General features: G+C 60.5%; 3 protein-coding genes across 9 annotated transcripts; 2 read left to right on the forward strand and 1 right to left on the reverse strand.

The window, feature by feature from the left end:
* Positions 1-1106: 1106 nt before the first annotated feature.
* On the forward strand, positions 1107-8271 carry PLIN1 (perilipin 1). 3 transcript variants are annotated; one of them, XM_050712965.1, is made up of 9 exons: positions 1107-1532; positions 3151-3209; positions 3787-3985; positions 4133-4215; positions 4592-4844; positions 5099-5343; positions 5866-6018; positions 6596-6829; positions 7302-8270. In XM_050712965.1, exons 2-9 carry the CDS (start codon positions 3165-3167, stop codon positions 7671-7673), a joined length of 1584 nt encoding a protein of 527 aa, XP_050568922.1. In that variant the 5' UTR covers positions 1107-1532; positions 3151-3164; the 3' UTR covers positions 7674-8270. The 3 variants fall into 3 exon arrangements, with proteins under 3 accessions (XP_050568922.1, XP_035410629.1, XP_035410627.1); XM_035554736.2 differs by lacking the exon at positions 1107-1532 and having other exon boundaries at positions 3052-3209; positions 7302-8271; XM_035554734.2 differs by lacking the exon at positions 1107-1532 and having other exon boundaries at positions 3079-3209; positions 3787-4215.
* Positions 8272-8545: 274 nt separating this feature from the next.
* Positions 8546-11706, reverse strand: LOC118251984 (ras-related and estrogen-regulated growth inhibitor-like protein). Its single transcript, XM_035554738.2, has 4 exons — positions 11319-11706; positions 10819-10872; positions 10296-10372; positions 8546-9790 (listed from the first exon to the last, which is right to left on the reverse strand). Exons 1-4 carry the CDS (start codon positions 11449-11451, stop codon positions 9365-9367), a joined length of 690 nt encoding a protein of 229 aa, XP_035410631.1. The 5' UTR covers positions 11452-11706; the 3' UTR covers positions 8546-9364.
* Positions 11707-12619: 913 nt separating this feature from the next.
* KIF7 (kinesin family member 7) lies at positions 12620-22535 on the forward strand. Of its 5 annotated transcripts, none has more exons than XM_050712931.1 (19): positions 12620-12932; positions 13647-13847; positions 13982-14399; positions 15190-15721; positions 16067-16204; positions 16342-16569; positions 16964-17151; positions 17434-17543; positions 17806-17976; positions 18350-18552; positions 18651-18848; positions 19103-19228; positions 19705-19881; positions 20164-20379; positions 20574-20780; positions 21153-21351; positions 21434-21583; positions 21701-22120; positions 22193-22524. In XM_050712931.1, the coding sequence occupies exons 1-18, from the start codon at positions 12629-12631 to the stop codon at positions 22075-22077; spliced, it is 4143 nt and encodes a 1380-aa protein (XP_050568888.1). In that variant the 5' UTR covers positions 12620-12628; the 3' UTR covers positions 22078-22120; positions 22193-22524. The 5 variants fall into 5 exon arrangements, with proteins under 5 accessions (XP_050568888.1, XP_050568889.1, XP_050568891.1 ...); XM_050712932.1 differs by having other exon boundaries at positions 22201-22524; XM_050712934.1 differs by having other exon boundaries at positions 16988-17151; positions 17842-17976.
* Positions 22536-22930: the final 395 nt, after the last annotated feature.

Raw genomic sequence — 22930 nt, forward strand, 5'->3', positions numbered from 1 at the left:
TCCTGCTGGTAGCTTACTGTTTACTCCTGTCCCCTGCAGTAAGAGCTTTGCAAATTTAAAAGCTCCAAAATGTCACTTCCTGAGTAATGTACAAAGCATTGTGTTCGGCAACAATTTAGCACGAATTTCCCTCTGAATTACTGGTCTCATATATATTTCGTAATGGTAGCAATTAACAGGAGAATGGTATGTGAGATAAGGAATCCACTCACAGACAAGGCTTTCCTAGCATTTATACTGTGCTTGGCACGATATTTCAAGAAACGTGTGAGCCATTCAAGAGTCCCAGGTGAGCAGCAATAGTGATCAAAGGTCTAAAACCCAACATCTCTAGGGAGGGATCAAATGAACTGGCTTTGTAGAGGAAAGGTGACTGAGAGAGGGTGTGAAGGGTCTTCATGTGTCGAAAAGGCTTTCTGCCAAGTGGAAGGCAGTAAACTGGTCTCTAACTCCATCCAAGAGGTACATTTATATCGCTGCAACGGAGAATTAAATCACACAGGTGATGTTATTTTGAACTGAAGCAAAACAAAACACTAAATAGATTGCCAAGGAAGACAGTATTTAAGAAGTAACTGGACAGACACTTGCCAGCAGTGATTTGGGGATGGTGATCCTGCCATTGGGCATGGAAATAAATTAACTACTTCTCCAGCCCCCCTCCAGACCTAAGTATAAAGATGCCTCACGTGTCTTTAGGGCTCTAGCTCACCCCCAACCATGGTATATTAATGGGAATGGAGCAGACTGCAGAGACAAGGATGTAAACCTGTGCTGCCCTGCACCCGGCGGCCGATCCGGGCTCTAAATGCTGCCTGCAGAAAGTGTTTGTCATGGGGCTGGCACAGCCTCTGCCCCGCAGCGAGGGGAAGGGGAAAGGCCACAGCAGGGCAAAGGCTGCGCTGACTGTTGATCCCAGCTCGTGCCAAGGCAGGGAGAAGGCTGGCACTGCCCCTACCCGGCCAGCAGAGCTGGGAGAAGCATCGGTGCCAAGAGAGCAAACTTGTGAGCAGGCTGCTGCCCTTTGTCCCGCTGTCTGGAGAGCAGTGACTCACCCCGCTGTGGCGCTGGAGCCCGTCCAGGACCCTGGTGTGCCTCTGTCCCAGGACGCTGGTGTGCCTCTTTCCAAGGGGTGAGCCCAGCAAGCAAGGCAGGTCTGCGAGCTTTGCAGGGCTGGAAGCAAATCCAGGCTCTCTGGGAGGAAAGGAGGAACGAGCCATGCTGCCAGGAGCCCAGAGCCACGCAGGCTTGGGCGCACACCTCTGTGTCCTGCACGGGGGTTAAGGGACAGAGGCCGAGCTGCTGCACTGCTTGGAGGCCACATTCATGGGACTGCGTCCTGTTTTGGCCCCACCAGCCCAGGAGAGATCCTGAGGGTCAGAAGAGTCCAGCATCACTGAGGGGTTAGGACATTTAGGGGTCTGCAGCACGCGCCGTGCAAGCTGGAGCACAAACTGCTCTGAGGTGCCCAGAGCAAGGAAGAGAGGTGGCAGGCACATGTAATAACAGAGAAAGCTCCAGCTGGACATAAGGTAACAGTAATTTGCGATGAGTGTGGCTTAGCACTGGAACTGGGGCCCAGGGAGATGGGAATTTTAGCCTTGGAGATTTGCAAGGCTTGGCTGACCTCAAGCAGCCTGAGCAGGCTTCAAAGGTAGCCCTGCTTTGAGCGGGTGATGGAGGAGGTGGCCTCCAGAGATCATTTACAGCGTGATTTTTTGTCTGATTCTGTCTGCTCCAAATGCCTGGAGCTTTCCTGATGGAGTGTCTGCCATCGTGTCTGGTCCCAGAGGTGACGCTCCCAGCCAGGCCTGCGCCTCCCGTGCTGACGGTCTCGTCCTTTGGCCCTGTTAAAGGAACCTGGTCCTGCTCATCCCCACTCAAAACACTTTTATCCTCCTCCTGTCCTGCAGCGTGGCTCCATCACATCCACCTTTCCTTCCCTCCTTCAACGCTTTTTTCAGTGTTACATCAACCGCGAGCTGCAGGCCTTCATTGCAACGCCCCTTCCTCCTCTCCTGCCATGTCACAGTCCACAGCCAGGCACCACAGGAAGGCTTTAACCTCTTCTGCAGCCATCACCCCCATTTTCTGCAGGAAACCCTGCCTGACCCCTTCACCTTCTCTCTGGCTGCCTGTTGCTCAAATTCTACTGCTTTTGAGGTGGTCGGGTCCGCGGATGGCACCTTTCCACCTTCTTTTGGCAGAGCAGGATCGAACCCACACAGCCCCCAGGCCCTGCAGCAATTGTGGCGGAGACGCCATTTTTGCAGCCACCCGTCCCAAATTTGGGTGGCCTCGGGGAGCTGTTTGCCCAGTTTCCACAGCAACCCATGGCTCCGAACCCAGCTGGGAGGTGGGGCCTGGGGGTGGTAGTGCCTGGGGCACCGCACACCCCGGCACAGGACCCGCACGCAGGGACGGCGCTGCCACCACCTCCTGCTCCGGACAGGCAGACCCTCAGTGAGTCTCCGGTCCCCACAGGGGGGACAGCTTCAGCAGGACTAGTCGGGGTGAGGGCAGGGATTGCCTGCATTCCTTAAATCTCCTGAATTCAGTTTTTCAGAGAAAAGGGAGCCGGAGCTGTGCTCGTGGGTGTCACCGAGGTGGGAGCAGCACTGTCGGGGGTTTCGCGGTGCTTTGCAGCCCAGCTGGGTGCATGGGGACAGAGCGGATGGTGCTGAGCCACGGGGTGGTGCACAGGGGGATCTCACTGTCCCCATCACAGCCCCACATCCCAAGTATCACCTCTCAGCCTGCCTCATCCTGCCAGCAGCTCCTCTCTCCGCTCCTCTCCCAGCTTCCTACCTTTCCACACCTATCCCCCCATCCTGGCTACCCTGAGCTTTCTTTCCGGCCCTGCTAACACATTTCATCCTGCTTTTACCCTGCTCCTCCAAACCAGATGCCTCTCAGCCCGTTCTTTGCATCCGAGGGTGCTGAGGCCCGCTAGCAGGGGAGGAGCACGTGGAGTTGTTGGCTGTAGGGTTTAACTGGTAAAAAGTCATGCCTTAGGCAATGGCGCATCCATGGCACCCAGGGGAGGTCCGTGTCCCAGCCCAGCTCCCGCCCATCGTGGGGCGAGCAGCAGCGAGAGAGGAGCCCAGGGGCAGCACAGCACAGCCTGCGGCTCTGAACTTTGCTTTGCAGGCGGACGTGTCGCGATGACGGCCAAGACGAATCAGACCCTGCAGGATGGAAGTGCCAAGGTGAGTGTGGGAAGAGGGAGAGGAAAGGGCAGAGTGTGAATAGGGCCAGGCAGCTCATACGGGCTGCGCCAGGTGGATGCGAGTCGCACCTTGTGCTGCCCCGTGTTATCTTTACCTGTAATAAAACAGAGCAAAGGATAACGTTTGGCATGCTTGAAATTATCTCGTTGAGAATCAGGAAAGTTAACCCCGAGCTGGAAGGAGAACAGTCGGGCTTGGGAGATGGGGCGAGTGGGGACCAGCAGCGCTCCAACGGTGTTTGTGGGGTCGTTTGTGGGGTCGCTGCTCCTCCAGCAGCAGCAGCCAGCCCGGTTTTGCACAGCTGAGCCATAGGAAAGGAGGCTGGGAGACTCTCACTTGTGCCACCTCCTGGCCCTCAGCTTCCTGAGCAACTGCTTGCTGCAGCAGAGCCTTGAGCTGACACTGGAAAGCAGGGAAAGTGGGCTTGGGGACATGCCCTCCTCCTCCAGCGGGAGCTGAGCTCCTGGGTGGTCACAGCGATGTGCCAAATGTCCGTAGGTGATGGGACGTTTTTTGGGAGCTGGCTGGCCCCTAACCGTCCCCCTCTGATGCTCAGGAGAACGTGCTGCAGCGGGTCCTGCAGCTGCCGGTGGTCAGCTCGACCTGCGAAAGCCTCCAGCGGACCTACGCCAGCACCAAGGAGGCCCACCCACTCATGGCCTCTGTGTGCGAGGTCTACGAGCGGGGCGTGCAGGGCGCCAGCGCCTTGGCCTTGTGGAGCGTGGAGCCCGTGGTGCGCAGGCTGGAGCCCCAGTGTGAGTCCTCCAACGCTGCCGGTGGGGAGGGGACAGGGGGGACACGGCAGGGGGAGCCTCCCGTGGTGCTGGCACCGGCACACGGCACCCCCGGCGCAGCCCCCAGCCTTTCTCACCAGCCCGCTCTCGTGCTTTTGCCCGAGGCAGTCACTGTAGCCAACAACTTGGCCTGCCGGGGCTTGGACCACCTGGAGGAGAAGATCCCTGCCCTGCAGTACCCCGTCGACAAGGTGGGTCACGGGTGGGACAGCCGCAGCCTCTGGGACCCTGCAGCCCCCCTGTGGAGCACGCAGTGCTTCTCCTATGGGGCAGGCTCTGGGCTGGCTTCCTGCCTGCCTCTGGTCATTGCTGGTGGTGAGGGGCTGCTCCGGGGCACCCCGAAGCAAGGAGTTGGCCACAAGGGTTGAGTAGCTCCCAGATATAGGTCAGCAGTGTCCTGTGTGCCATCCCCACCAGCCGCCTCCAGCCCAGGCTGTAGGAAATTGTCATGCCCCTCCTGGGGCAGTCTGCTGGTGCGGCCACGGCTGGGGGCTCCACGGTCCCTCTGGCTGTCCCCTGCCACCTGGAGCACGCCAGCAGGGCTCTTCTCCATCTCTCTGCCTGAAGCTCGCCTCCGAACTGAAGGACACCATCTCCACCCCCCTCCAAAGTGCCAAAAGCACCATTGGCAACTCCATGGACAAGATCCTGGGGCTGGCGGTGGAGGGCTATGAGGCGACCAAGAGCACTGTGGAGACCACGGCCAGGTACACGAGGAGCAACTCGGTGAGCCAGATGGCGGCCGCCGGCGTCGACACGGCACTGGGCGGGCTGGAGAAGCTGATGGAGTACCTGCTGCCAGAAGAGGACGAGGAAGCAGGTAGTCCTGATGCCCAAATCACCGCCAGCGGGGCTGCGGAGGGGTGTCCCTGCAAGGCAGGGGGTGGCTGGGATGGAGGAAGCACCCTGAGGCTAGCCCTGTAAGAGGTGGCACCTCGCCTATGGGGTGCAGGTGGAGGGAGGATGCTTGGTACTAGGCCACCGGAGGCTTTTGGTGTGGGGCTGGCCAGGTGGGCTGTTTCCCCCCCCGGGTTGTAACACCTGCCGCCCGGCCCTGGGCTGCTCTGCCTTTAGATCAGAAGCCCAAAGAGACTCGTGGGGCAGCAGCAAAAGTCTCCCAGAGGAAGCCCAGCGCTCCCAGAGCTCCCAGTGCTCCCAGTGCTCCCAGTGCTCCCAGCACTCCCAGTGCTCCCAGCACCCTGGGCCGGATCGGAGCCCTGGTCAGCACCGTCTCCCACCGCGCTTACCAGCAAACCACCCAGAGCCTCCAGCGTGCCAAAACCAAAGGGCAGGAGCTGGTCACCTGGATCCCCATCGTGGTGAGTGCCGCAAATCCCCCCCAGAGACCCCCCAGCAAAATGGGGGCTATGGGAACACCCCCCTGTGCAGCATCACACGCACACCCTGAGGCCAGACCTGAAATGCTGGGATTCCTACCGAAGGCTGGGATGGGATTTTCATTGCCTTTTCCCATGGTAAAACCCGAGAGCCCTTTTCCCATGTTCCCAGAGAGCACAATAGGCAGCAGGGGCAGTCGCTGCCAGTTTTCCCCTGCTCAGCAGTGGGAGCTGGGGCCAGCAGTCTCCGTGCCATCAGCACATTCACACAGCTTGCAGCACGTTAGCAGGACGAGTTATTTCTAGCTGGCTTGCAATCTATATAGCTGATTTATGGCCTTACCACAACATCCTCCCCACACCAAACGCCCTGTGGGAGGACCAGATACCATCAGGACAGGGTCTTGATCTCGCCTCTCCCACCCCGTGCTGCGGTGAGAGCCCCTTCCCAGCCGGTCCCAAAGCCCCGGGGCTCCCCCCGAGCTCTGGTTTTTGCCCCCGCAGGGCAGCCTGGCCAAGCCGAGCGCACCCCAGGCACCACAAAGCCACGGTGAGGGGCAGGGCACTGCGGGCGGCTGGCTGAGCCGGCGGCAGAGCAAGGTGCCGGAGCAGAAGCAGGAGAAAGCGGGAAAGAAGGAGGACAGCCACGCCAGTGAGGTACGGAGAAACAGGAGGACGGTGAGATGGGGTCATCCCAAAGCATCCTCCTGGTCCCAACATGTCCTCACTCTCCTCTCCAAAAAGATAAATAAACGCACTCCTTTTCTGGCACCTTCCCAGGGGCTGGGCACAAGCCAGAGGATTGACTTTCCCTGGCTTATTCCTTGGGGAAAAAATCCTAAACCCCCCAAATCTGATGGCTGTGGGCCGGGCACGATGCAGGTGCCCCAATTCCCCAGCCCAGCACCAAGTTCCCAGCTGTTGCTTTGCGGTCTCGACACCGAGTGTCCCTCCACTGCACGGTCCCGGCAGTGAAAAAAAGGGCAGGAGGACCCTGGGTGGGGCGGATGGAGGTTTGGGGGGGCCCTGCTGCCAGCACAGAGAGCCGGGGCTGGGAACTTTCCCTGCTGGCAGCAGCTCTGCTGGGACGCAAGGACGGGAAGCTGCAGGTCGGGGTCAGTGCCCTTTGCCTTTGCCTGCAACGGAAACGCGGGGTCCCGGGGGGCTGCGAGGGTCTGGAGGGGGGGAGCTGGTGGGGGCCAGCACGAGTGGCTGTGGTGGCTTCTCTCTTCAGGCAGGGGACGTCCCCGGGCTGGTGGGCAGCATGGCCCACAACCTGCAGAGCGCCTGCGCCTCCGGCATCTCCAGCGTGAAGAAGGTCCCCGCCGTGGCCTGGGACGCGGCCGAGGGGTTGATCCTGTTCACCCCCCGCAGGCTGTCCAGGGCCATGGAGACGGTGGATGCGCTGGGGGGGACCCTCGTCAGCGCCCCCAAGCATCTGCTGGGCACCCTCTACAGCTACGTGCCGGTGAGTTCATCGCAGATCAGGTCCCGTCCACCTCCGGAAAAGCCTTTTAGGTCCAACCTCTCCCCATGAGTCCCCCCACGGCACCGTGTAGGGCCAGAGAGTCACCAAAACCTGTGATGGGGAGTCCCCGTGACACCCCCCAGGCAGGGCACACCCCAGTGACACCAGGCCCTGAAGCCACCACGCCACACATGCCCTTCTGCCCCTGTCGGGACGCCGTTCGCCCCGCGTGTGCTCCAGGACAGGACCTCAAATTCCTGGGGAGGCAAAAGTTCAGGCCGAGCCCTCGTCCCCCCCTCCCGCTCCTCCGCCTCCCTTCCTGCCCGTCCCCTCTCGCCGCTCCCCGGGGGCTGCGTGTCCTGCGTTCGCCCACTCCCTCCTCCTCTGGGGACCCCCGTGGGGATAAAATGTCCCGTCCTGAGGTCTCTCCCCTGAGACCTCCCTCGGGGCCGCCACTCACGCCGGCTCTCAGCTCCGCAGGCAGTCGGTGAAGGACGAGGCGGCGGCCGGGGGCAGCAAGGCCGGCCCTGAGACGGAGCAGAAGGAGGAGGACGGCAAGCCTGCCGCTGCCCCCGCTGAGGAGAAGTCCCAGCTGAGGGGCGACTGGCGGCTGTACCGCGGCCACCACCCGCTGTCCTTCCTGGGCCTGGAGGACCCCCTCTTCATGCGCCACAACCTCTACCGCAGCCCGGCCTTCGAGCCCGATTGCCCCCTGCCACGGAAATCCGCCTTCGCCCCCTACAACCGGCGGGTGAGCGAGGGCTCCTACCGCTTCGGCCCCGAGGCCATGTACAGCCGGGCCTACTACGCCAACCTCTACAGCCCGGCCTTCAAGAAGGACTGAGATGGTGGGGGCACATGGCTCGGCCCTCCCAGCACGCTCCGCCCCGCCGCTGCCCGCGTCCCCACACCCCGCACGGACACAGATATCGGTGCGCCAACGAGCAGGGACGTCCCTCTGGGGGTGTCTGTCCGTGCTCATGGGTCACATCCATGGCTGTGTCCCGCTGGGGTGCCAACCCCCCGTTCCTGTGCTGGAGCCCAAGCAGACCATAGGAGAACCCACGGGGTGCTTTGCCCCGTAGCCATCCCCGCCACGCACACCCCCCGCAGACACAGGAGGGTCCTTGCTCTGCCCCGGGGGTGGCTCTTCCCTGAGGAGTGCGCCGGGGCCAGGAGGGGGAGAGCAAAGGCAGCCAAAAGTGCTGCTGTTGGAGGGAGAAGTAGGTGGAGGAGAGACCAGAGGGGACCAGAGAAGGGAAGGAGATGTGGAAAAGAGCAGAAAGGGACCGGCTCTGGGCCACCCTGGTCCTTGTTGAGGGTCAGAAACGAGACCGGTGACAGCGGGTGGAGCGCCTGGACCCCCTTCTCCTGCAGTTCTGCCCCACTTCCCGCAACTTGTGGTTGTATCTGCTGCAGTAATAAACCTTCCCTACCTGTCCCTGGCGCGGTTTGCTTTACCAGGGCTAGCCCAGGAACAGAATGGGTTGAGGAAGGGGAAACTCAGCCCCTGGTCACCAAAGCAGAGACAAGGGGATCTCAAAGGTGCCTGCAGAGGCTGTGCTCGCTGGGTCTATGTAGCAAGACATAAAGGGCTGGGAACACCGCGGGAAGGAGGGCCCCTGCCTTTCACCATGCTCGGGCAGTGCCCAGCACCATACGTGCCTCTTCCCATGCCTGGAGTACAAATTCACAGCCACGAGGAGCCAGGGGCTTCCTGCCAAAGAAGATTTATTCCATTTAGAGGAGAACAGAGCAGAGAAATCACTGTCTGTACCGCACACACCACCCCCTTCCTACACACTGCTTTCCCAGGCACACCAGGGAAGGGGAAAAGCCTCCCCTGCCCTCCTCCCCACCTCCCTTCCTCCCCGGGGACCCGCAGGCTCACAGAGGTCTGGGTTTACGAGACGCACGGTACAATCCCACATCCTGGGAACGAGCCCGGCGCCTGACTTTCCCATGCACAGTCCGCGCGCCACTTGCACAAGGGAAATGTCCACAGCCACCAAAAGGCTGCGGGCGGGAGGAGCAGGTCACCAGCGCAGCTCTGCCTGGAGTCACAGAGAGAAGGAGGATGGGACGGGAGGGTCAAGGACCCTGCCTGATGTCCTCTGGGGTCAGCAGCAGGATGCCAAGGTGACAGCTTGGGGACACAGAGCGGGGCGGAGGTGGCGTGTCCTCCCTGCTCACCCGGGCAGCTTCCCAAAGAAGGAGCTGGGGATGGCACTGCCTGGAGCAGCAGGAATTACCTGCAGAGGCAGACAGAGAATGCAGGGGGCACCTAAAAAGCTGGTATGGCAAAGAGCCGAGACTGTGCCCCAAAGCCACCACAGAGCCAAGAGCTCGCCAGGATTTAGCAGGGGAAGACCCTTGGCTGCGCCAGCCACATGCGGCAGGAGACCCAGATCCTGAGGCTCGGAGGTAATCGAGGAAACCACCGTGCTCGTGGAAACGCACCCCATCTCCACGGGCACCTGGGGGAGGCTCCGTCCAGCCAGGCAGCACACAGAGGAGCAATGCTCAGGCCACGGCTCAGAGGGAGTCCGTTCGCTTGCGGGCAAACACCGCTGACATGGTCTTGACGATGCCCCGGATGCCGGTACCCTTTTTCAGGGCCAGTTTGGTGTCGGGGATACGCTCGGCCAGTCCGTGGAAGACCATGAGGGCCCCATGATATGCCTCAGCCGCAGAGACCTCGTAGAACCCACAGTCCAGAGAGAGAGCCAGGAGCCGTCCCTCCTCGCTGGACACCACCCGTTGGTGGTGCAGGTCCCGTTTGTTGCCCACGATGACGATGGGCACCTTCTCCTGGCTCTGCCCCTCCTTGGCTGCCTTGATGAACTGGATTTTGGGGGGCAGGATGTTGAAGCTGGCACGGTCGCAGATGCTGTAGACCAGGACAAAGCTGTCTGCCCACTGGATTCGCTTCTCCTCCGAGGAGCCTTCATCTGCCTGGTCCTGGGGAAAGAGAAAGGAGGGTGTCTTTACCCACCTCCTTCCCTCCATGCCAGCCTGCTAGCACAGTGTGCGGAGATCCTGAACCCATCGGGACAGGAACGGCAGTGAGCAGTATGGAGGTGACCAGATAGGGACACTGGAGTCAGAGCTGCTGCCCTCCCCTTCCCACACAGACGGGAACTGGCACAGGTAATAACAGTGTGGGGTCCTCCGTGGGGCACTCCCACTGCATTAATACCTTGTGCTCAGTCCAGAGGGATAATATCAGTGCCTCAGTGTCCTCCCTGGTCAGAAAACCGTGTGCTACGATGACTATTGCCATGAACAACGCGGCTGCCCTGTACTCAGCAGGCAAAAAGGGCTCAGATCCTACAAACCATCTGCTGAGCGAGCCTGATGAGAGAGCTTTGTGTAGCTGGGGCTCCCAGCCTGTGGGTGCCGCTTCTAGCAAAGGCTGGGTTTTCATCCTCGGGGTGAAGACAAGTAAGGAGTGCAGCCCTCTCACCTGGGAGTTGGGGACGTCCCAGATGTGGAAGAGAATCTCTCGGCCGTCCACAGTCAGGGTGTGGCTGTAGATGAATTCTGCCAAAAAAAAAGAGAACAAAGATGCTTGCCCACATAGACCCCAGAGACAGTTCCCTTGCACTAGGTCCTGTCCCCTAAATGCCTTTAGTGCCCACCCTGGGAGACTGCAAGCCCCGAGGCACAGCCCTCAGGCTCTCTCTGTACAGCAGCAGCTGGGGCCATGGGACAGATTTACCTCTGCCACAAGAACCCCGCGCTCAGCCCACACACACCTGTGCCACCTGAACCTTTTGCACCCCAAACAAATGGTTCTGAAGTGAAAAAAAGGGCTCACTGAACAATCACAACCTTCAAGTCTCCCAGGAGCATGTGAAGGCTTTAGGGAAGCACAGGAGAGGACGGGAAGGAACCAAACCCTGCAGCAGGATTGGGATCAGGCTCAGTTTCTGACCTCCCAGTCCCCAGTGGGCGTTTAACGGGACTGGCCCTGGCCCAGCACTCACCCATGTCTCCGTACTCCCCGATAAAGCGCCTGGTGAGGAAACGCACAGTCAGGGCTGCAAAGGGGAGAATAAGAATCACAAAATAATCCTAAACCTCCCGGATTCATGTGTAAACCCAGACCAAGGTCAGTGCAGACCCCAATCACACTCAGGCAGCGTTCCCCCCATAAATCTCGGATTCCCTCCCTTCCAGCCACCGGTCTGCAAACAGCGGAGAGGCACAGCACGAACCAGCACACCAGCAGACCGCAGCTCGGTGGAAAACACCTTCCCCATCGCTCTCCTGCTGCCTGCAAGGTCGTGCTCAGATTCCCCACCCCGGTACCCAAAAGCAGAGCCCCATCTCTCCCTCCCGCCCGGAGCACAGCGGGGTTGCTCTCCGCAGCTTATTCTCCAAAATCTGCTGCAGCTCTCGTCTTTTTTTTCTTTTTTTTTTTTGTGGTAGAAAGGGGTCTCCCTGCCTGTAAAGTTTCAGCTCTCAGCTCGCGGTCGTTTCCTACCTGATTTCCCCACGCTGTCCGCTCCCATCACGAGCACGTTCGCTTCTGCTTTCAGGGCTGCGGGGCCAGGCACCTCCAGGAGGGCAGGGTGGTCGGGGGTGAAGCTGGCGCTCCTGCGCAGCCGGAGCCCCATGCCGAGCGCGGCCGTGCCCTGCCAGCGGTCCCGGCAGCGTGCCCGAGGCCACCGGCGCGTCCCACGGCACCCAGGGGACCCGCCGGGGCCTCACCGCTCCCAGCAGCCGCGGGGGAGCTGTGGCCAGGGCTGCAGACGGCGGGATTAAAAACTTTGCTATCGATCGGCTCATCCCGGCCTACGTCAGCGCTGGGGCTGGCCCCGTCATCTCGCAGCGTGACGGGCTGCCCGCAGCAGTGCTGCAGCACGCGTCCCAGCAGGCTGCCCACGCCTGCCCGCGAGGCGCCCCGTCCCTTGGCAGGGCCACGCCGTCCCTTGTCACCTCCCCGCGGACTCGTCGCACGAGTGACGGGGCTCCTCGTGAGCAGCGGAGCATCTCGTGACAGGCGTATCGCGACTGACGGAGTGTCTTGTGGCTGGTGGGGCATCTCGCAGCCCATATAAGTGATGGGGCATCTCACGACCGATGGGGCATCTCATGATGGAGGGGGTGTCTCACAACTGACAGGGCACCTCACGGCCGAGGGGGTATGTCGTGACCGATGGGGCATCTCACGACTGATGGGACATCTCACAACTGATGGGGTGTATCACTACCAATGGGGTCTGTCACGACCGATGGGGGTATATCATGATTGACGGGGCATCTCACAACCGATGGGGTATCTCACAGCTGATGGGGCATCTCAAGACTGATGGGGTATATCACTACCAATAGGGTATATCACGACCAATGGGGGTATATCATGATCGACAGGGCATCTCATGACTGATGGCTATCTCACAACTGACTGGTGAGATACAACTGGTGAGGTATATCATGATAGATGGGGTATCTCGCGACTGACGGGGCATCTCACGACTGATGGGGCTTCTCACGACCGATGGGGTATATCACGGCTGATGGGGCATCTCCCAGCTGATGGGGTCTATCACGACCGGCAGGGCACCTCAGGACCGCCGGGGCCCCCCGAGTGAGAGCACGCCCCCGGCCGCCCGGTGCCCCCCTCACCTCACGGCAGCCCCCCCGCGCCCCCAGGTCCCCGCGTCCCCGTCCCCCCTCGCCCCCCGCCCCGTCCCAGCGCCCCCACGCCCCCGCTCCCCCCCCCCCGAGCGGCGGGGCCGGGCGGGGCCGCCTGACGCCATCTCCCCGCGCCGAGCCGCGCCGGGCCCGGCCATGGCCCCGGAGGGGGCCGCGGTGCGGGTGGCGGTGCGGGTGCGGCCGCTGCTGCCCAAGGAGGTGCTGCGGGGCCACCGGCCCTGCCTGCGGGGCGACGCCGCCACCGGGGAGGTGGCCCTGGGCCACCGCCGCCGCTTTCGCTTCGCCGCCGTGCTGCCCGAGGCGGCGGGGCAGGCGGCCGTGTACAGCGCCTGCGTCCGGCCGCTGCTGCGGGCCTTCTTCCAGGGCTTCAACGCCACCGTCTTCGCCTACGGGCAGACCGGCTCCGGCAAGACCTACACCATCGGCGAGGCCAGCGTCGGTGGGTACCGGGCGGCACAGACACCCCCGGACGGCCCTCGGGCTCCCCGGGGCTCCCCCGGCGCTCCCCCGGGGCTCGGGGTCTGCCTAGGGTGAGGGGGCAGGGGGCGGCTTCCATCCCCTAGCTGCTGCCCCAGCCCCGGTGCCGGCCCCCGGTCCCCTCACGGAGCCCCCCCCAGGGATGTTCGGCCGGGCTCCGTGCCTCGCATCCATCGCGGGCGCTGCGTTTTGCCCCCATTCCCGGTCAGTTTTCAGCTTCCCAGCCGCTCTGGGGGCTGTCGTTTTATGGGGCCGCTGGAGACAAAAGCAGAATGACTTAAAATTCGAATGGCACGGCGCCACGGCCCGATAAAAGCAGTCTCCGAGCACACAAAAAAAACTTCTCTGAGCTAGGAAGGTTTGTGGAGTAGTGCTGGTTTCAAAGGAAAGCACGTTTCAGCTTCAGGCACAGTGCTGGCTCAGTAATGCACCTTAGGAAGAAGTGTGTGCTCGAATCTGCCACCGCTGCGCAGGAGAGCAGGGGGATAGGATTTGCCCCAAGGTCCCATGTCTTAAATAAAACACCACAGGGAGGTTTAACCTCGGCTCCCAGTGGGAAAGCAGCACGGCTGCTCCTTTCTAGAAGTAACGTGTGCTGCGGCAGGCTCCTGCCTCTGTCCCCAGGCAGTACGGGCACCCGCTGCATCCCGTGACCGTGTCCTTGTCTCTCTGCCAGCTTCCATCAACGAAGATGAGCAGGGCATCATCCCGCGAGCCATGGCTGAGACCTTCAGGCTCATCGACGAGAACGACCTGATTGACTACACAGTGCGGGTGTCCTACCTGGAGGTGTACAAGGAGGAGTTTCGGGACTTGCTGCAGGTGGATACGGCCAGCAAAGACATCCAGATCCGGGAGGATGACAAGGGGAACATCGGTACGTGTGGCTGTTCTCGGGCTCCCTTTTCTCCCCGTTCCCAAGGCCGTTTTGGGGTTAGGCACCTGAAAGCAGGGCCAGGCCTTCCTCAGGCAGCCCATCACTTATGACCATGGCTCCGTTTGCTGTTGCAGTGCTCAGCGGCGTGAAGGAGTCAGAGGTGGAGGGGCTGGACGAGGTGCTGAGCCTGCTGGAGATGGGCAACACAGCCAAGCACACGGGAGCCACCCACATCAACGCGCAGTCGAGCCGTTCGCACACCATCTTCACGGTGACGATGGAGCAGCGGCGCGGGGCCGGCCGCCTCACCCGCCTCGCCCTCCACAACCACCCCTCGGTCCCCGCCTCGGGCCAGGTCCTGGTCTCCAAGTTCCACTTCGTGGACCTGGCGGGCTCAGAGCGAATTGTGAAGACTGGAAACACGGGGGAAAGGCTGAAGGAGAGCATCCAGATCAACAGCGGGCTGCTGGCCTTGGGCAACGTCATCAGCGCCCTGGGGGACCCTCGGAGGAAGAGCAGCCACATTCCCTACAGGGATTCCAAAATCACCAGGTACAGATTGGGACCGGGACCCCACAATCTCATGGCTGGTGGCCCAGCAGGAGGGACATGATGCTTGTCTGTGGCTTTCTGGCCCCCTGATGGCCTTTGCCATGCCGAGCCTGCCAGGTTTGGTGGCGGAGACCCCAAGCTAACTGAGAGGGGCTTGCAGGGCGACTCATCCCTTCTGCTCGCACACCACAGCTCTCAGTGTGACTGCTTGATTGTGAGAGCTCTGCTGGTCTGGCATTTCATGAGTCTGCCCTGTGTGGGGGTTTTCACGTAGGGAAGGCTGAAGAACAGTGAGGCCAGGCTACCAATTTCAGGCTAGCTCGTTGTGGTGCTGCAGAAGAGGAGGCTTGCTTAAGTCATGCTACTGAATCTGTGGTGGGGTGTCCATGTAGGGTGTCCTGGCCGTTCCTGCCCAGCAGTGACTAAAGATGCTTCTGTTTGGTTTGCTTGGTGGTTTGCCTGTGACGAGCCACTCTGCGGTTAGTTTTTAGCTTGAGCGGGTGCCCTTTGCAGTCTCGAGCGTGTTCCCTCACAGCACATACGTAGCAAGGAACACAGAGTTGGGTAGCACACAGCTGCAGGCATTACGCAGATGGAAACTTGCCGTGGTGCAAACTGTTAGTCCTCTGCTTAATCACTCTGCTCACTGCAATAGTGCTGGGCTGGCTGCAGAGTGAGAATATCATTCTCCTTGGGTTTGAAAGCCTTTGAAAAGGGCTGGAAACCTTTTGGTTCCTGCGTTATTTTGCATTTCAGCTATTTTAATCACCTGTGTCTGTGCTTTCCCCAGGATCCTGAAAGACTCCCTGGGGGGGAACGCCCAGACTGTCATGATAGCCTGCGTCAGCCCTTCCTCCTCCGACTTCGATGAGAGCCTCAACACGCTGAACTACGCCAGCCGAGCTCAGAACATCCAGAACAAGGCGGTGGTGAACTGCCGCAAGGAGACGGAGCACGTTGAGGAGCTTCACCGGCAGATAAAGAACCTGCAGAAGGCGCTGGAGCAGCGGCACCGCTCGGAGACCCGCATCATCAACCGCTCCGACACCACCAAACGCGGCGCCCCAGACCCCGCGGCTCGGCTGCTGGCTGAGTGCGCGCACTACCGGACCTGCACGGACGCCGCGTACCGGCTGCTGATGGAGCTGCAGGAGGACAGCAACCTCACGGTGGAGCAGATCCTGCGGGTGAAGGAGTGGCTGTGCGCGGTGGAGAGCGAGAGGAGCGAGCTGACCTCGGCCGGGCTGGATAGCGGCATCGAGAGCACCTCCGCGGAAGATCAGAGCCTCGAAGCTCGAGGCTCAAAGCTGGCAAAAGCCCAGGTAACGAATCGTTGGGGTGTTTCAGCGCCGAGGTGGGGAGGAGGTGGTGTTCCCCTGTCCCACCGCTGGTGCGGAGAGCAGCAGCCACAGCACGTGGTGGAAGGAGCAGGAGAGGGTGTGGAGGAAAAGCAACCTGGGCAAGAGGCCGCAGGGTGGGCAGGAAGCCATGGTCCTCCCAGAGCGTGTTGCGGACAGCAACAGCTTGGACTCAGCTGCAGCTGGGAGATTTATTTCACAAGCAAAACCTCCGCAAAGCTGTGCCTGCAGAGCCCTTATGGAGGCCAGCACAGGGAGGGATGGACAAAGGTGAACGCTGACGTTGTCTCTCTTGTATTTTGGGGACAGGTGAACACAGAGAAGGGGTGTGAGTCCATCAAAGACGAGCATGTGGCCAAGCTGCAGAGACAAGTGGAGCGCCTGGAGGAGGAGAACCGTGACTTCCTGGCTGCCCTGGAGGATGCCATGGAGCAGTACAAACTGCAGGTATTTCTGGGCTCTGTTTCCTTAAATTGGACCTGCCCCAGTCCAGGCATTAGGGCAGGTAGAACCTGGCCTTTGGGCTCCTCTGCAGCAGGTGTGGGATCCACATGTATGTAATGACATTTTCTTGTTGCTTTCAGAGTGACAAACTGCAGGAACAGCAGGATAAGATCTCCGAGCTGCACGTGCGCCTGGAGATGGCCATGCCAAACCTGTGTGTGCCAGAACTGCTGGGAGACCTTCACCTGGTCACTGCTGCCCAGAGGCCTCACACGGCCCCTCTGGCTGCTGCGCAGTCCCACGGCCTCAGCGTGGTTCCCTCGGGGCTCCTTCCTGCCGAGCAAAGTGGAAGGGTCTTTTGTAGGAAGGTGAGAGCGCAGGTCTGCCCCTGAGGAGCTGCTGCCTTTTTGCTGTGATTCCCTTCACCATAGGAGTTATTTCCACCCCTGAACATGAACCTGGTAGGCGTAGTCAAAGGCGTAGTCCAAAGAGCCACACTCAGCATGCACACCAGGAAGGATTCTTGTCTCGAGAAAAGCTCAAGCTTCCAAACTGAGGCTTTTACCTCCATGTTAGTGGCAGGTCCCAGACTTTGCTCAGCTAAGCAGCAGCTGTCTGCCTCTAGCAAAACTCAGTTCTCCTGCAAACGCTATTTTGTGGCTTTCCTGTGTGCCTAGTAGTGATTCCCAGCTGAGAGTCAGCTGCTTTTGTGGTCACTGGCTCTCCTGCAGCATATTTTCGTCTGATTCTCTGCCCCGGCAGCTTGACAGCAATCCCTCCTTCCAGGACGAGGACCTGGCAGGCTGTCACCCGCAGCGTCCGCCCAGCAACGCAGAGGTCAAAGACACGGTGCCGAGGAGGGAGCTCAGCCAGGACGCAGAGAAGCTGGCAGAGCTCTCCTCGGAAGAGGAGGAAGAGTGGGAACAGAAACAGTCCCTGTGCCAGCGCCGGTGAGTCGAGGCTGTCCCGGCACCCTACATTGCCTTGGTAGGTGTGTGAGCCTGGCCTGACCTGAGCTGGGAACAACAGTGCTGCCACAGGGAGCTCGGCCTCCTCTGCGCAGGGTGTAGAAGCAAATGCTACTTCTGGGGTCAGTGGTGCTGCTGAGACAGCTGCCTGCTCACCGGGGAGCTCACCGGGATCTTTTCCGACCCTTGTGGATCTCAAGGTCCTTGCTGGGAACAGCCCTGGCGGTGCCCAGCCCCAGCTGATTAACGTGCTGCTCTTTCCAGAAATGGGATTCAGAGCTGGAGCAAGAGGGAGGCGTGCAGCAAGTTGAGCGAGGAGCTGAGCGGAGGCAATCCCCGCCTGATTCAGGAGGAGCAGCTGGAGCTGCTAAAAGGCAAGTGGCAACCCTAGGTGGTGGGACTGGGGGCGCTTTTTGGGTACTTCTGGTAGAAGGGCACTGTGTCCCACCTGGCTGAACCCGGGGGACAAAGCGGAGCAGATAACGTTCTCACTGCTTTTGTTGAGGAGAGATTTGGCCTGCTGGGATGTGGGAAGAGCTGCCTGCTCTGGTGTACGCAGCAGGTGACTCCGGGCAGTGCTGCAGCAGTTCTTGGCTACAGCTCTGAGGTCTAACTGTCCTTCTGTCCCCTGGCTAGGATGGGAGAGTCCTTATCTGGGAATCTGTGTTGCAGAGGCCTGCAGGAGGTGGGAGCGCCTTCCAGGGAAGGACTCGGAGTGGAGGCTGGTGCAAGCACAGCAGAAGATCCGAGAGCTGGCCATCAACATCCGCATGAAGGAGGAGCTGATCACGGAGCTCATTAAGACAGGTGCAGAGCTGCTGGAGAGGCAGATAAGCAGGGGGTGGTTGGGGAACGGGCACCCGTCCCCTGCGAAATCTCCTCCTAGGTGGGATGCTTGGTCCCTGCTTCCGTCCTCCCCTTCCCTCGCTGGGTGCCCCGTCCCTTCTGCTGGCAGCAGGGCACTGCTTCCCTCCGCCTCCTGCTGCCTGAGACCTTTCCCCTTGGTTTCAACCCAAATTCCCATGCCTAGAATTGCTGAAGGGAGCTGGAGGAGGAGGGCTGGAAGTCCCTGCACTCAGTCTGTAGCCACCTGCCAAAAATATTTGGACAGAGAGGGAAGGTCTGCCCTAGCTGGGAGGGAAGGGGGCCTGGAGGTCATTGCGGAGGGGCTGCCTTGCAGGCAAGGACGCGCAGGCCCTGAACAAGCAGTACTGCCAGAAGATCAGCGAGCTGGAGCAGGAGGCAGAGCAGGTGCGGGCCGAGCTGAGCGACAGCCAGAAGCAGCTCCAGGAGCTGGAGGGCAAAGAGCCGTGGGACCCCGGGGAGAAGCGCAAGCTGCAGGAGTACCGCACGCGCGTGGCAGCTGCCCAGAGCAAGGCGCAGGTGAGTGTGAACAGAGGGCGCCTGGCCCTGTCCCCGTGGGAGCTGGGGACACTCTGCCAAGGGCTCGGGGGCCACCAAGCAGTTTCGCCCTCGGGCAGGTCCTGTGCAAGAAGAAGCAGGCGACCGAGAGGCTGGTGTCGCTTTCGGCCCAGAGCGAGAAGCGGGTGCAGGAGCTGGAGAGGAACATCCAGCTGATGCGGCGGCAGCAGGGCCAGCTGCAGCGGCGGCTGCGGGAGGAGAGCGAGCAGAAGCGGCGGCTGGAGACAGAGATGAATAAGCGGCAGCACCGCGTCAAGGTAGGAGCTGGCAGGAGCAGCTGTGCGACCGCTGCATTTGTGAAGGCGATAGATGGGCTGTGCAGGGGCAGGTAGCTCTGATGCTGTCTGTGATTCTCAGCATCAGGCTGGAGAGGGGATGGCGGGTGCTGCATTTTTTTTTTAAGAGCTCCCAGAGAGCTGACTGGGAGCATAACCTGTCCAGCAGCCCGCAGTGCTCGGTTCTCAAGCAGCTTGCACCCCCTCGAGGCTAGCGGTTGCTCCTTCCCGTGCAGGAACTGGAACTGAAGCACGAGCAGCACCAGAAAATCCTGCGCATCAAAACGGAGGAAATCGCAGCTTTCCAGAGGAAGCGGCGGAGCGGCAGCAACGGCTCGGTGATCAGCCTGGAGCAGCAGCAGGTACGGGCACAGCGAGCCTGCCTCGTCCGTCCTGCCCAGGGGGCAGCCCTGTGCCAGGCTGACCAGGGAGGCCTGGAAGCCGGTGCCTCAGCTCGAGACTTGGCACACTTGATTACGAGTCCGTCCTTCCCTTAAGGAGGACAGTCCATATAATGTCACTTGCATCTGGTAGCAAAAGACTTAAATCACGTCTTAGCTCCAGGGCCAGGTTCTCTCCTAAATCATCAGTAGAGAAGCCTTGAAATCGCATTTGTTCACAGAAGGGGGGTGGTGGGAGATGCAGCCCCCCGAGGGCTCCTTGGCAGCTGGGGATTTGACTCAGCTCTGTGTTTTGGCAAGCTAGGAGGATAAAAGCAGTGAAGTCTGGGCCATACGGGTTAGCAGACATGGAATCAACCCCACCGCTCTTTATGCTATCAGTTCTTGGCGCTGCTGCTGTCTGCACACATGCATGGCTTTTTGTCTCCTTCCTTCAGAAAATTGAGGAGCAGAAGAAGTGGCTGGACATGGAGATGGATAAAGTTCTCGAGCAGCGCCGGGCCCTAGATGAGCTGGAGGACGAGCTGAGGAAGCGTGAAGCTATCGTGGCTAAAAAGGAAGCCCTGCTGCAGGAGAAGAATGGCCTGGAGAGCAAGAGACTGCGCTCCAGCCAGGTGGGACATGAATGTGCCGCCTCTGCCCCTCGCTTGATTTCCAGCAGAGGTGGGAGGCTGAAAGACATCGGTGCTGTCCTGGGTCTGGCAGAACCAGGATAGGCGATGGTGTTGGAGAGCAGGTGGGAAATCTGCCTCTGCAGGAGAGCCTGCTTGTGCTGTGCCTCTGACCTGGTTGTTTGGAAATTGTTGGCTTACGTGTGCCTGGGCTCACTTGAGGGGGTGGAAAGGGGCTGGGGACTTCCCTTTGGAGCAGATCCCGTCGAGCACCTTCTGCCGCAGGCGCTGACGGACGACATAGTGCGCGTGTCCAGCCGCCTGGAGCACCTGGAAAAGGAGCTGACTGAGAAGAACGGGCAACTGCGTCACGGCAGCGCCCACGACCAGCAGCAGATCCGCCAGGAGATCAACAGCCTGCGCCAGGAGAAGGACCAGCTGCTCAAGCAGAGGCTGGAGCTCGACAACAAGCTGCGCCAGGGCACCCTGCTGTCCCCAGAGGTACCTCTTCTTGGGCTGAGAAGTAAAGATATGAGCATGGGGTCAGCAGCAGATGCTCCTCCACATCCCCAAACTGGGCACATCCCAACCTCCCACCAGCATTGTCGTGGCCATGAGATGAAAAAGGAGGTCGAGGGCAGGGGTTAGGCAGCAAACCCCTTTGCTCTCTGGTAACTGCAGCTCTGCCCCGGCAGGAAGAACGGATCTTGTTCCAGCTGGACGAGGCGATCGAGGCGCTGGATGCAGCCATCGAGTACAAGAACGAGTCCATCACGTGCAGGCAGCGAGTCCTGCGGGCCTCGGCCAGCCTGCTGTCCCAGTGCGAGATGAACCTCATGGCCAAGCTCAGCTACCTCTCCTCCTCCGAGACCCGGGCTCTGCTCTGCAAGTACTTTGACAAGGTGGGAGTGCTGGGGGGAGCTGTGGTGTCCGACCAACCTCTTGTTTTCCTCTGCCTCGAGCCTTCTGCCTGCCTCTTACTGTGCTTTTGCCCTACAAATCTCTGAGACCCCAAAGATCCTTACCTCTCCCACCGCCTGGGAGAGAGGCTTAAGTACTAGCGATGGGCTGCCTGCACCCCTGCAGTGCACACCAGCGCAGCCACACGTTGCTCTTCCCTCCACGAGGCAGCTGCGCCCCCCTGGGATTACTAACCTTCGTAACAGCCTTCACACGCCGTACCAAACAACAAACTCGATGAGGCACAGCGGGGCAAGGCAGGCTTCCCAGGCTCTGTAGGCGCTGAGCTGTTCCTCGCTTCTGGGCCCTGGCAGGTGGTGACGCTGCGGGAGGACCAGCACCGGCAGCACATCGCCTTCTCGGAGCTGGAGATGCAGCTGGAGGAGCAGCAGCAGCTGGTGCACTGGCTGGAGGTGGCCGTGGAGCGGCAGCGCCTGGAGACGGATCGCCAGCTCACCCTGCAGCAGAAGGAGCACGAGCAGAACATGCAGCTGCTGCTCCAGCAGAGCCGCGGTAACCACCCAGCTCCCCAACGGGCGGCGGCGCCGCTGCTTCTGGCCTTCAGAGCTGGAAGTGGCCTCGGTTTCCCTTGCAGAGCACATGGACGAGGGGCTGGCCAGCAGCAAGCTGCAGTACGAGGGGAGGATTCAGGTGCTGGAAAAGGAGCTGAGCCGGTACATGCGGGCGAACCAGGAGCTGAGCCAGAGGCTGAGCAACTTGAGTCTCCAGGCAGGAGGGACCAAAGGTGAGAGGAGGCCCAGGCTTTGCCTTCCCTACCACACTCAAGGCAGGACTTTAAGGCAGTGCTTTGCTCTGACGTAAGAGTGGAGATCCTGATGCTCATCTCGCTCCTTCCCTGCAGGCATGGAGAGAAATGCGCACGGGGCTGGGGACAGAGCTCCCCCCGCACTCGGGACCTGCGAGGAGCCCAGCCCTGGGGAGCTGCCCGTGCCTCCGGCCGCCGCTGAAGAAAGCCATCGCGTCCGGGATGAGAGCAGGGACCTGGTGCACGCCCCTTTGCCATCGACCTGGAGGCGTTCTTCCCTGCCCAACGACAGCCCCGGGGACCCGCGGAGGGACGCAGAGCACTTGCTCAGGGCAGGGCAGCCCCACGAGGTGCAGCTGCCCCGGGGCCTCCCTCCTGCCAAGCCCCGCTGGGAGCCCCGCCGAGCCAGCCTGAACGTGAGCCCCGTGCCTCACCATCCAGCCATGATCGACGTTAGGAAAAACCCACTCTAGACGCAGGCTTCACACTCCCCTGGCACGGGGCAGGAAGGAGCAGGTACTGCTGACAGGAGCTTAAGGGCCTTTCTGCCCCCTACGCCAGCCTGGCTCCAGTGCTGTTACATTTCAGATGCCCAGGGAAGACAACGACAGGCCTTTCATACGGGAAACGAGCGTGCGAGGCGCAGGACAGCCAGTTTACGCTCTGTGTTGCGGCCACGCTGGACAGCACCGACCCAACGCCTTTCCTCCTGCACCCTCCGCAGCTTGAACACGGGGAAGGGGGAAACGCCTCCCACCCTGGCCTCTGACACTACAATCTTGTTTACAGTTTGGAAACCTCTGCCGCAGGGCTTGCTGAGCCCTAGCAGCCTGAGGGCGATGCGCAGCAGTTTCAGAGAATTTGTAAATAGGTTTTTGTAGTAACTTTTTGTAACTTTTCTAATAAAGCAGAGTGAGTTTTATGAAGCAGTTGCCAGAGGCTGCAGTGGTCGTTTACTCGGGGTATGCAGGGAAGGAGTTTTATTTACAGCTCAGCGCGTGGGATCTTAGCCATTCACTGCCCCACTGTTGACTTAAGAGCGTCTGCTTTTGTAAGTGCTTGGAATAACGGTGACAAATACCTGTTCACCACACTGCTTTTCATTCAGCAGTTCAGCATTTCCTCTGCCCACAGCGCCTGAGCTGGAAGGCGTCCTATATCAAGTAGGAAAAGCAGCTCCAGACAGCAGCGTAATTGCCTGAAGCATCCAGGGTAAAAGCAGCCCTGCTTCAATATTATTGTCCATTCCTGCCTATAAACTGCTTTAAATAAAGCAGTGTTCCCTTACAGATGTGAGGGAGGTTAAATACAGGCCGGTGACTTGGC

Source organism: Cygnus atratus, chromosome 11, assembly GCF_013377495.2.
Source record: "Cygnus atratus isolate AKBS03 ecotype Queensland, Australia chromosome 11, CAtr_DNAZoo_HiC_assembly, whole genome shotgun sequence".
In the NCBI taxonomy this organism is placed as follows: domain Eukaryota; kingdom Metazoa; phylum Chordata; class Aves; order Anseriformes; family Anatidae; genus Cygnus; species Cygnus atratus.

Bases quoted from the DNA above. Each gene is read 5' to 3' on its own strand.
- KIF7 (XM_050712931.1), top strand. From the start codon at position 12,629: ATGGCCCCGGAGGGGGCCGCGGTGCGGGTGGCGGTGCGGGTGCGGCCG. The intron at 16,570-16,963 runs GTGAGAGCGCAG...CTGCCCCGGCAG, and splicing joins GAAGGGTCTTTTGTAGGAAG to CTTGACAGCAATCCCTCCTT. The intron at 18,849-19,102 runs GTAGGAGCTGGC...CTTCCCGTGCAG, and splicing joins AGCGGCAGCACCGCGTCAAG to GAACTGGAACTGAAGCACGA.
- PLIN1 (XM_035554734.2), top strand. From the start codon at position 3,165: ATGACGGCCAAGACGAATCAGACCCTGCAGGATGGAAGTGCCAAG. The intron at 3,210-3,786 runs GTGAGTGTGGGA...TCTGATGCTCAG, and splicing joins TGCAGGATGGAAGTGCCAAG to GAGAACGTGCTGCAGCGGGT. The intron at 5,344-5,865 runs GTGAGTGCCGCA...TTGCCCCCGCAG, and splicing joins TCACCTGGATCCCCATCGTG to GGCAGCCTGGCCAAGCCGAG.
- LOC118251984 (XM_035554738.2), bottom strand. From the start codon at position 11,451: ATGGGGCTCCGGCTGCGCAGGAGCGCCAGCTTCACCCCCGACCACCCT. The intron at 10,373-10,818 runs GTGAGTGCTGGG...TTTTTTTGGCAG, and splicing joins CGGGGAGTACGGAGACATGG to AATTCATCTACAGCCACACC. The intron at 9,791-10,295 runs GTGAGAGGGCTG...CTCTTTCCCCAG, and splicing joins GGGACGTCCCCAACTCCCAG to GACCAGGCAGATGAAGGCTC.